The 12,613-nt window shown below is 41.6% G+C and overlaps 1 protein-coding gene across 1 annotated transcript in view; it reads left to right on the forward strand.

Moving 5' to 3' along the window:
- EXT1 (exostosin glycosyltransferase 1) overlaps positions 1 to 12,613 on the forward strand; it is a 334,953-nt gene that overhangs the window by 290,778 nt on the left and 31,562 nt on the right. Inside the window, exons 2-3 of the mRNA XM_049853882.1 lie at positions 5,790 to 5,883; positions 7,667 to 7,774. Of these exons, the coding sequence (XP_049709839.1) occupies positions 5,790 to 5,883; positions 7,667 to 7,774 (202 nt within the window). The remainder of the gene's footprint in view (positions 1 to 5,789; positions 5,884 to 7,666; positions 7,775 to 12,613) is intronic.

Raw genomic sequence — 12,613 nt, forward strand, 5'->3', positions numbered from 1 at the left:
TAGCCCATTTTAAATGGGGTGTATCCTACACATTATTCAATACACCTTTAAGAAGAAAATTATTATGGCCATAGAGCGGTCCTAGCTTCTAGGTTAAATTCAGGGCTGTGCCATTTTTATTGCATTTTCTTTGCAGTCATTTGTGAAAACAATTTCACCTTCCTTTTCATCACTTACACAGTAGGGGAACTTAAGACCATCTGAAAAGGATCACAGAACCATCTATTAAAGCTGAAAGTTCTCTGAGATCAGCCATCTTCCTTATCTACTTACTTTCTTGCTAAGGATAACATGTGTTTTAAGTTAATTATCTTTTGCTTGTAAGTAGTTTATGATTTTAACTGGCTTACATCTCTAAACTTAAACAATGGAGAAGGATTGTTGTTGTGTGTCCCTGAGTTGATTCTGACTCATAGAGACCCTATATGACAGAGTAGAACTGCCTTAGAGGGTTTCCTAGGCTGTAATCTTTAAGGGAGCAGATCTCCAAATCTTTCCTCTCTTGGAGCCGCTGGGTGGGTTCGAACTGCTGACCTTTCAGTTAGCAGCCAAGCGCTTATCCAATACAGTACCAGGGCTCCTTTAAAAGATTGTCCCCCATTTGACCTGCCAAGTCTCCTTATCTTCCTTCAGCATCCTTAATGACTGCTAATCTGTTCTCCATGCCTGAAATTATGTTATTTCCTGAAGATTGTGTAAATGGAATAATGCAGTATGTACCCTTTTGAGATTGATTTCTTCACTCAGCAAAGTTCCCATGAGGTTCATCCATGTCATTGTGCGTATCAATAGTTAGTTCCAGTTTATTTTTGACAAGTGTTCTAGGGTATGGATGTGTTTTAGTCATCTAGTGCAGCCATAACAGAAATACGGCAAGTGGATGGCTTTAACAAACAAGTTTAGTCTCTCACTGTTGAGCAGGCTAGAAGTCTGAACTCAAGGCATCAGCTCCAGCGGAAGGCTTTCTTTCTCTGTCGGCTCTGGAGGAAGGTCCTTCTCATCAATCTTCTCCTGGTCTAGGAGCTTCTCAGGGCAGGAACCTCAAGTCCAAAGGACATGCTCTACTCTCGGTGCTGCTTTCTTGGTGGTATGAGGTCCCCCACTCTCTCCTAGCTTCCCTTTCCTTTTATCTCTTGTAAGATGAAAGGTGGTACAGACCACACCCCAGGGACACTCCCTTTACATTGGATCAGGGATATGACCTGGGTGAGGGTGTAACATCCCACCCGAACCCTCTTTAACATAATCTAGTCTTGCCTCATTAACCACAGGCAGAGATTAGGATTTACAACACATAGGAAAATTACATCAATCACAAAATGGCAGACGACCACACAATACTGGGAATCATGGCCTAATTCCAAGCTGTCACATATTTTGGGGGGACACACTTCAGTCTATGACAGGATGTACCACAGTTTAAGTGTTTCCCCATTGAAGGACATTTGAGAAGTTTCCATTTTGGGGCTATTATGAATAAAGCTGCTGTTTATATTCATTGACAGATTTCTGCATGATAATGTTTTCAATCCCTGGGATAAATGCCCAAGAGTATAATTTTTTGGGTCGTATGGTAAGTCCATTTTTAAATTTAAAAGGAACGGCCAAAGTGTTTTCTAAAGTGGCTGTATCCTTTTATGTTTTTACTAGCAATGTATGAAGATCCCAATTTCTCTGCATCCTCACCAACACTTGGTATTTTTCATGTTTTTTTGATTATAGGCATCCTCGCCTGTACAAAGCAGTATCTCATTGTGGTTTGATTTGCATTTCCCTAATGATTAATGATTAATGATGTTGAGCATTTTTTCATGTGTTTATTGGCCATTTGTATATCTTCTTTGGGATGATGTCTATTCAAGTCCTTTACCCATTTTTAAATTGGGTGATTTGCTTTTTTATTGTTGAGTTGTAACAGATCTTTATATATTCTGGATACAAGTCTCTTACCAGATATATAGTTTACAAGTATTTTTCTCCCATTCTGTCTCTTGTCTTTTCCTTTTCTTGATGGTAGCTAGGGGAGAGGGAGCCTTGTCTTCTTGGTTGCACTGGTCCAGGTTAGAACTTCCATAGCCTGGAGCTGGTAGGGGTGGGTGGTGGACAGGCCGTGGCTCAAATGACGCACATTAGCATTATTCTTGCTGAAATTTAGTAGATTCCTTGAATTAATGTTTCTCCATTTGCTATTGTGCCCTTGGGTCAATTTCCAGAGACTTTAAATGACCGGTTTTTAAAATAATTTTTACCACCTCAATTGTTGTTCTGCTTGGGAGAATATCCACAGAATTACTGTGTTATTCCTGAAGGCCCACTTCCCACAGTCTGCTTTTGAAATGCGGATTACCAGTTCCTGTAGATTCATTGTGTGTCAAACTCTGAGTGTGTCAGAGTAGAATCAGGCTTCCACAGCATTTTCAGTAGCTGATTTTTCGAAGGTAGATCTCCAGGCCTTTCTTCTCAGGCACCTCTGGGTGCACTCAAACCTCCAACCTGTCGGTTGACAGCTGAGAGTGAGAGCATTAAACATTTGCACAACCCAGCTGTTGTTGTTAGGTGCCTTGGAGTTGATTCTGACTCATAGCCACACTATAGGATAGAATAGAACTACCTACCCTATAGGGTTTTCAAGGCTCTAATCTTCATGGAAGGAGCCCTGGTGGTGCAGTGCTTAAAGCGATCGTCTGCTAACTGAAAGGTCAGCGAGTCAAAACCAGTAGCGGCTCTGCAGGAGAAAAACGTGGCAGTCTGCTTCCGTAGAGGTTTCTGGCCTTGGAAACGATTATGGGGTCACTGAGTCAGATGATGGCAGTGGGTTTGGTTTGGGTAATCTTTATGGGAACAGATCACCAGGTCTTTTCTCCCGAGGAGCCGCTGGGTGGGTTCGAACTGCCAACCTTTCAGTTAGCATCCAAGCACTAAACTATTGTGCCACCAGTTCACCTTTTTCAACATCCAGGGAGCCCCTAAAACAAAAATAATACTCCCAGGAGATTTTACACCTTAAGTTCTTTTTAGCCTTTTTAGGTCTCAGGTGACTCTTCTGTTTGTCTAGCAGTCAGACAAGGATCTCGCTGCCTCAGTACGCTGCCTGAGTACCGGGGCATTTGCGGATTGGGGTTTCCGCATTTAGAAGGAAGTGGATGTGAGGTGCGCAAATGCATCAAAACGGAGAGCGGGATCCACAGGAGGGCTAGGTGGGAGAGCACCAAACACATACACGGGCCTGACTGGAACCATTTGTTTGTCGCACATGTGTGACGTCATTAGCCCTTCATTTGTAATGCACTGGTCATTCGTAGGCTCACTACCCACAAACGGAAGAAGAGAGGCTGATTTACGGGCTGGGCATGGTTAGAAATCCCGATGAAAATCGTTGTTCTAAGTTGTATATGCTCTGTAGGTTTCTATGTATACTTATCTACATGTGCACATGTGTTAGACACGCACTGAGTACACGTGAGCAGATATCTATACATGCACACATACATGGAATGGTTATGGAAACCTTTGGAGTAGTGGAATGTTCCCAATGGCTGTTTTTCTTTCTTACCTAAATATAATAACATAAAAGAGTAATGGCATGTTAAAATGCAATCTTAAGTCATCTAGCCCAGCCAGCTCATTTTGCAGATGAGGAAACTGAGGCTCAGAGAGGTCATGTGTTTGTCTGTAGTCTCATAGTGGGTTCCTGACTCTTGCAAAGGTGCTCATTCCATATCTCCTGTTACCTATTATGTGGAAGAATACAAGCTTCAATGATGTAAGCTTTATTCACTGTATCACCAAATAATCCTTGTATAAACCAAAAAGGAAAAAACCCTTTGCCGTTGAGTCAATTCCGACTCTTAGCAACCCCATAGGATTTCCAAGAAGCAGCTGGCGGATTAGAACTGCCAACTGTTTAGTTAGCAACCATAGCTGTTAACTACTACGCCACCAGGGCTCCAATCTTTCTGTACAACTATTTAAATATCAACCCCCCTGGTATGACTATCATTTAATTTTTCCTGTAAGTTTTCCACCTCTTCTCTCCCTCCCACCCCTCCCCTAAAGTAAATTCTGCAAGTGGCAACTTTGAAACTTGTTACAATCCAGAACGTTATTAGGGTTTTACATTTTTTGAGGCTGTAGGACTTTCTGTGCTGGTCCCTCAGGGGTTTCTATTTTGGGCATTATTAAACCTTACTGGAGTCTGAAGTACATTCAACCTTTCTATATTTAAAAAAATTCCATTTAAACTTCATACATATATTTGTATGTGTGTGTGTGTGCGTGCACACATGTGTGAGCCTGTGTTTTCCTCTCGTCCGTGAAAAAATCAGGTAGAAATTCAGACATTATCAACAGTTGAACTTGAAGATATTTGTCAATTATTATTCTCTGGTGAGGAAAAGAGAAGCCACTGCCATCATAATTTAATATGTTTTTAAGCTAAATTTACGCCCTCTTAAAAATCTTTTCTGCTTTGAAGTCTATTTTGCAGTTTAATTAATGCAGCAAGGGTTTTTATTTTACTCTCTGTGGAGATAATCCTAATCCATTCACGGTGACCTTTTCTTGTGCAAATTAGTTGTACACGCTTGTTTAAGCAAATGGTCCTTTGCATGATGTCTCTTCTTAATGACAGGTTTATAATCGAAAATTGGCTTACTCCCATATGCCTAGTTTGTATGAGAATATAAAAATAGATGTGGACTTTAAAACATATAAATGTATATATCAGTATCCCAAGAAGAGGAGGGAAGAATCCAGTGCCTTCAGGCTATGATTAAATTAGACTATAAGAGTCAGAAAATGCTGGTGACATATGCTGCTGTCAAAGTCACACGTGTCTGCCGAACATCGGAAGCTTTTGAAAAATGAGAGTGGTTTCATCTTGGCTCTGGGAATCTGGGCCTTCACAAGACACGAGCCATCTCTGCTTTCCCCCGTTTTCTTAAACTCATAATGAACTTGAAACTGGGTGTTTGGGAACGTCTTTGTGGTAAGCACTTTTAAAGTGAGAGCCCTAAACAAAATGAAATCCTTTTTGTCTTTCCTGAACATCACTGGCATGAAGAGACAGGTGACATCCATGTTGCACTCTGCATTTTTTCAAGTGTAGAAACAGTGTGATACCATTAAGTGGTTCTTGTGCAAAAGAAATGACCATCTCTCCTGTAGTCCAGTTCCCTGCACCCTCTAGTATTTTGTCTTTTCTCTCATTGCTTCTCTTTCCCTATTTCTTAGGTGAGCTTCCTTCCATCTGAGCTCCTCTTTCCCCTCTAAATCATGTCAGCCGTTCATATATGGGGATATTTGTCTGGGATAACCGAATGTTTTGTTAAAGGTAGAAACTCTGGCTTGGAGGAGAAAAAAAATGTTGCTCCATGCTTGCAATGAAACTTTCCTGAGGAGTTTTTAATAGCATGGTTTTAGGAGATGGGGAACAAGAATAGTCTTAGTTTTGCAGGCTGGGATGGCATTAAATAAAGAGATGAACTAGCAACGAAGGTTTTTTTTCCCCCTTCTTTGACCTTAAAGGGGCAAAATATTTCATGAAGACATGCAAATGTGATTTCAGAGACAAAGGCGGGGCTGAGTCAAATTGTTACTGAGACCATCAGACTTGTCTTTTATGTACTGCTTGCTGTGTGCAACCTGACATTTCACATTTGTTCTCGTTCGTGCAACAAAACCCCACCCACCTGCCCAATGGAAGCCGGTCTGGGTATGTGCGTTCCAGGTGTTTATTCATCCCCATCCTTATGGGTCTTGTTTGCTGATTTCTCCTCCTCTCTTTCTAGGTATGATTATCGGGAAATGCTGCACAATGCCACTTTCTGTCTGGTTCCTCGTGGTCGCAGGCTTGGGTCCTTCAGGTTCCTGGAGGCTCTGCAGGTAAGAGCCTCCCCAGAATTGGGCTGAGGATTGGTGTCAGGCTGAGTGGATTTCACCTTATTACCTCTCCTGTGATATCTAAGCAGAAGGCGTGGCTTCCCTTCAGGACCTGAAATCTGTTTTCCCAAGGAAATGTGAGAACTTTTTTAAAACAAATGGAGCATGGAGGGAGAAGGGGATTTGTTCATTGCCTTTGGACATTAGGAGTCTTTGGGTGGCATAAATGGTTAAACACTTGACTACTAACCAAAAGATTGGAGGAGTCCACCCAGAGGCACCTCGGAAGAAAGACCTGGCAATCTACTTCTGAAAAAGCAGCCTTTGGAAACCCTGTGGAGTACTGTTCTACTCTGACACACGTGGGGCCACCACAAGTCAGAATCGACTTGATGGCACCTTGATTTTGGGGCATGACAAGATTAAATGGTTTTACCAACAGGGGAGGTGGGTTCTCCAAGGACATGGTTGCAAACAGTAGTAGATCTCATTGCAACCTGTTCTGCCAGACAATCTAGCTGGATGCCCTGACATTTCCCTGGAAGCCAATGTCAAGAGCAATGAAAATGGTTCATTATTGGTTCTCCCTCAAAGCAGAATTATCTGTTATGCCCCCTCCTTTGCCATCCCTGGTTTCTCTAAATTCTGAGAGTGATGCCCGTCAGGGGTGCTACTCCCTTGGCTCAGCTATTCTGAGGCTCTGCAGCTCATTGGTCCCTGCCTCCACCTGCAGAGCCTATGTGGGGGTCTCTCCCCTCATTAACCTCCCTCTACAGAATGCCTTTTCCTGCCGAGACAGTTGTCCATGGTTTCTATTGGGAAGTGGCAACCAGCCTTTCTTGATAGTGAGGAGTGGGTGTGCTCTTGACCTCTCTCATCCTCTATTCCTTGTCCCCTTGCTGCTGTGATCTTTGCTCCTCTGTGTCTGTGACTTAGTGGAACCTGTGCGTCCATAACGCTGCTTCATAACTTCCTGTCCCTGTCTTCCTAACTTCAAATCATCCCGTCATGTCCTCCGACACAAGGACTTCCTTCTCTTGAAAGTCTTTTCCAGTGTGCTGTGTGTGTTCTGTGAAGCATACCGTCACTAATGTCCTTGTCGCCTCCTGAGATGTTGCACAGAGCAAACTGTTCTCTGGTTTGGATTAGGAGTTATTTGCAAGCAGGATTTTGTCATTAGCCTGATGTTCCTTGGCTGCTAGACCACTGTGCAGATAGTAAATTGGTACAACAGTGGTTTGGATCTCTTCACCCAAAGGAAGCAAGGTTCCAATCTGGGTGCCTTGCAGAGCGAGGGCGAAGTCAGTACCCTGTAATAATTAAGTCCACAAAATTAGGAATGCCAAGCCCCATTCTGCTCTTTGTTGCTCATGACCTTGGGGTAAACCACTTTGCAAATGGGCTTGTGGCAGATACAGTGGCAAAGCTGTTTATATTCAAGGTTGGTGTTATGCTAGTATTTTGGTGGTGAAAGATTTTGTTACATCAATAAGTCTTCTCGATGAGGCCACTGCTCTCCATGGAAGTAAGGTCAGCCAAACCAGGTACTAGAATAGAACTGGGGTTTCAGCCGTCTAGAGCAAGACTTGCAAATGTTCCAGTCTAGGCTGAAGACACCCAGCCTTCACATGGTAACTTGAAGACTCCCTTCTCCTCTGACCTAAGCAGTCTGGGATCCCTGCAACATCAGAAATGCCAGTAACTGAATTTGTACTGACTTTTCCCTGATTGAAATAGTTTCTTCTGTCCCTTTCCTCACACTCACGGAGTCCTCTTCTCTACCCAGGCTGCCTGCGTCCCTGTGATGCTCAGCAACGGATGGGAGTTACCATTCTCTGAAGTGATTAATTGGAACCAAGCCGCCGTCATAGGCGATGAGAGATTGTTATTACAGGTAAGGAAGGGGCCTCGGCCTTCCACAGGTCAGTGGATTATTTCTGCCCCGTCTAAGCTTTCAAAGAAGATGAATCCAAAAGGTCAGCTCCATAAAAGAAATTTTACCATGAGAAAATCGCCTGTGTCATGGAGAATATGAAGTCATTTAATATGACATTGTTCACTTTCCAAAAGAATCTTGCCTATGTCCAGGGAATATATTCTGATAAGAAGTCGTTGGTAAAGAACCATGAGCTTTCATGGTATGAAGTGGTGGATATCCATGTCCCTCAATAACCAGAATTTTTAGAAATGGTGCCAAAGAGTTTCGTACCACTCACTTTAGATTCCCTTCTCCCTGTTTCTGCATTTGAAATTTCAGACTCATTTCCAGAAAGAACAGGTCTCTCGGGTTTTTTCTTATAATTAGTCTTGGCATTGCTCAAATGATCCAGTCTGGGTGCCCGAGTGCACGTTAGCTTTAAAAAAAAAAAAAAAGGTGTATTTTAAAGAGCAGCACCTAGTAGAAGTCTATCATGATGAGCTCCCTAGAGGCGGGGGGATACAGTGCTCGCAGAGAAATCTCAGGCCTGTAATAGCCACTAAGGATTCCTAAAGCCCTTTGTGCAACAGTGTTTTAGGTTCAACATAAATTGCCATATGCTTTCCTCTTGGTAAAGTAGAGGGTCAGTGAAAAAGTGGAAGACCTTTCAATGAGATGGATTGACACAGTGCCTGTAACAGTGGGCTTAAGCATAACAACAATTGTGAGGATGGCGCAGGACTGGGCAGTGTTTTGTTCTGTTGTACATTGGGTCGCTTGTGAGCCTACGGGAACCAACTCGACGGCACCTAACAACAACAATGTGCTTTCCTCTAAAATTATAGAGTTTAATTTTTTTAATAGCATTGTAAAATTTTTTTTATCTTCGAATCCACCATAAATATTGGGAGAATGGTTTTGTTTTTTTAAATCCCCATGCTTTTTTCAATATCTAGAAACTTGACTTTTTGACTGTTGTTGATTCTGCTTTGTACTGCAGGCCAGTCTGCTAGCTGGTGAAGCCACACAGTAGCCTCCCTAAGTAACAGGTGAAATATCTGTAACTGAGAGGGCTGTGGGTTAGGTGAGCTAAGCTGACCACAGTTTCTGGAACATTCCTTCTGTCTAGGTATTCAGCTTCGTGATCTCTGTGGCCCCTTAAGCCTCAGACGCCAAAGAGGAACAGGTGATTGGGCAGAATCTGTTCATGTGGCGTAACTCATGCTGCCGTAAATACAACTTGATTTCTTAGGTGTTAACTGAGAAAGGGATCTGAAGTTTTGTGAAAGGGCCACATTATGGCCGTGATTCCTCTTTATGATTTTTTTAAGGACATTTTTGCATTAGTACTGAGAATACCACCCTCCACTGAGACGAGATATGCCTGAAATGTTTACTCATGAAAGGCCAAGCGAAAGTTATATATGTCATTCTTTTTTCCATGTTTTCTTTTTTTCCTCCCTTTTATTTATTTTGTTGTTGTTGAGAATATACACAGCCAAACGTACACTGTATTTATTTATTTAAAATAATGGATGCCCATTAAAGAAGCTTGGGAATAAAGGGAATAAAAATCACCAGCTATAATTTCTCCTCTTACATACCAACAGTCCCATGAATTTGACAGGAACATTTTGGGTGTTTGTCTTTGGGATGGAGAACATTCCAGGACCCTTTAATTGTGGGAGATCTGTTTCTACCATTTCCCCGAAGTTGACTCATTATTTCACCTTTTGAAGCAACTTTTTGACTGGTGAGCCTGAAGACTGTTTCTCATTGCCCCCCTCCCTGAACTTTTTTGTGTTTTTCCCCTCTCCTATGCAGTCTGTCTCTGCACAGCTGCCTCCGTATTGAACAGCTACTGCACTGTCATTAACAATAGTTTTAAAGAGCTGGCACCGAGCCCGAATGTCTGCTGTGGGAAATGTTTTTGTTATGTTACAATTTTTCGTTTCCTGTTTCAGAACAGCTCAGATGTTTTTATTTGCACATATTCTTGTCATCATGTCACCAAGAGAGCTTGATGTTGCCTTCCTATATCTATTTTGGTAGATTCCATTAGTTTTGTTACCAACATGACCTTTTATTAAGACTTCACTGAGTCCTGCAACTTCCAAAACAATCCGGCTAAATTGGAATTAATTTATCAACTTCCCATACCTGTCTCTCAGGACAAGCAGATTAATAACCAGTAGACAAATGCCATTAAAACTTGGAATTCTGTCTTTGCAGTCAATTGGAATTCTTTTCCGGAGTAAGGGATTTGTCTTTGCAGGGTGCTGTCAGACACTTGTATCATATACACAAACAAATGGAATGCATTGCAGTTGATAAAAAAAAAAAATTTGTTGATACAGGACGTAATAAGACCAGTGCCTTAGGATTCTCTGTAAGAAACAGAACCAGTAATGCATATTATAGTATATAATGTATATTATTTATATATACATAAAGATAATATATATTATATGTAATACATTATATACTATAGTATATACATATATAATATATATTATATACAAATAATATACTATATATAGAGAGAGAAAGAGAGTTATTTTGAGGAACTGGCTCACATGATTATGAGAGCTGACAAGTCCAAAACCTGTAGGTCATATGGCAGGCTGGAAACTCCAGTAGTCTTGTGTCTGAGATCTATAGGTCAGGTGACAGACTGGAAATTCCAAAGGTTTGCCTAATTATAATCTTGAAATAGAATCCTTCCTCAGGAAACCTCTATTTTTGCTGTTAAGGCCTGATTGGATAAGACCCACCCACATTATGGAGGGTAATCTGCTTAGTTTAAGGTCAGCTGATTTAAGTGCTGTTCACGTGTAAATATCTTCATAGCAATATCCAGACTAGCGTTTGATCAAACATCTGGGCACCGTAGCCTAGACATGTTGACACAAAATTAACCATCATAATCAGGATTCAGCGTATATGAGAGAGGGGGACATATTGGTAGATGAATTCATGTTATTCCTTTTTACCTTTCATAACCACAGCTCACTCAATTTTCTGGGGGACCAGATAGCAATGACAGCTCTAGGCATTGTTTCTGATGGGCTGGTTCCTCACAACCAGGATGAAACAGGGATGCCAACCTCGATGACTCCAAGGAAATACCATTGACATTTAGAAGACAGCATGATTATGAACATTTAGCCAGATATTTTATTTTCTAATCTCTCTTTGGAAATCCAGGTAATTTTATCAGTGAGTAAATAAAAATGAATTTTCTTTGACTCATCAAGGATCCATGATCTGATGGTTTTGCTACCTTCTCCCTATATAGTAATATATTGTATATATATTAATATATATGGTAATATATACCAAGAAGGTCATGAAACGATCATATCAAGGATTGATAAGTCAAAGAAAATTCATATATATATATATATATATATATGTGTACGTATGTATATTTTACTTCCATTTGACCTTGAGCCCTGATTTCAGGCTACTGTTTGCCTGCCAGTGTTTCTCCTTTATCTGGTGCCTCCATGCTTCTTCCAGGCCGGGAACCCAGATACACACTTTGGAGCACAGATTTAATATGGTTTTGAGCATTGCCAAAGCAAATGAGTGTTTCTTTCTGTTCTTATTGTGAAGCAGTTCCATTGCTCCTCCTAAGAGGAATCTTGAATGAAAGAGTGTGCTACCACCTCCTTCTCCTCCAGTGGAAATTCAGATGTAATTCTAACCACAGTACCATGGGTAACCTTCCTATTAAAGCAGCTAAAAGAGCATTCCTCTGTCAGCCCAGGCCCACCATGCCTGTCTGATTAGTCACGCATTAGAGAGGCAAGCATGCAGAAAGAGGTTAGTGTAAAAGGGCAGTTACTAATCACAAGGAATCTCCCCTAAGAGTATAGACTCCATAAATGAAATAGACCTTGAACTGTAGGTGAAAATAGGGAACAAGCCCAGGAAACTTGCCAGAAACCCAGGAATCACACTTTGGAGCTCCGGACCCAAGCAAGTACACATGAAGATATTAAGCCAATTCGTCCAACTTTGAGTGTTATCTCCTTATGTCGATAATGTAGGTGAAAGACCTGGCGATCTGCTTCCATAAAGATTACAGCCAATTCCATAAAGATTGCCCCCTGTGGATGCAGTTCCACCCTGTCACATGGGGTCACTATGAGTTGGAATGGACTTGATGGCACTTAATAACAACAACATGCCAATAATGGAATCCCTGGATGGTACAAATGGTTAAGCACTTGGCAACTAACTGAAAAGTTGGCAGTTTGAGTCCACACAGAGGCTCCTGACAGAAGAGCCTGGCAATCTACTTCTGAAAAGCCATCCACTGAAAACCCTGTGGAACACAGGTCTATTCTGATATATGTGGGATCACCATGAGTCAGAATTGACTCGATAGCAACCTATTTTTTTATGTCAACAGGTTCCCATGTTCTAGGCACTGTGCTAGGTACTTATATGATCTTCATTACAACCTTATATTATTTTTGTGTTCTCAATTTATAAATGAGGAAATGGAGTCTGAGATATCAGTAACTTGTCCAAGGAAACAGAGCTAGTAAATGATAGAGCCAGGAATCCTACCTTAGTCTTTCTGACCCCAGTGCCCCATGATGAACCATTAAGCTACACTACTATTAAAAATAATGATATGGTGACTTCATGGAGCAGTGGTGATGCAACCAGTTAAGCACTCAGCTGCGAACAAAAAGGTTGGTGGTTCAAACCCACCCAGAGGCTCCTCGGGAGAAAGACCTGGCAATCTGCTTCTGTAAGATTACAGCCAAGAGAACACTCTGGAGCAGTTCTACTCTGTCA

The sequence above is a fragment of the Elephas maximus genome, chromosome 15 (genome assembly GCF_024166365.1).
Source record: "Elephas maximus indicus isolate mEleMax1 chromosome 15, mEleMax1 primary haplotype, whole genome shotgun sequence".
In the NCBI taxonomy this organism is placed as follows: Eukaryota; Metazoa; Chordata; class Mammalia; order Proboscidea; family Elephantidae; genus Elephas; species Elephas maximus.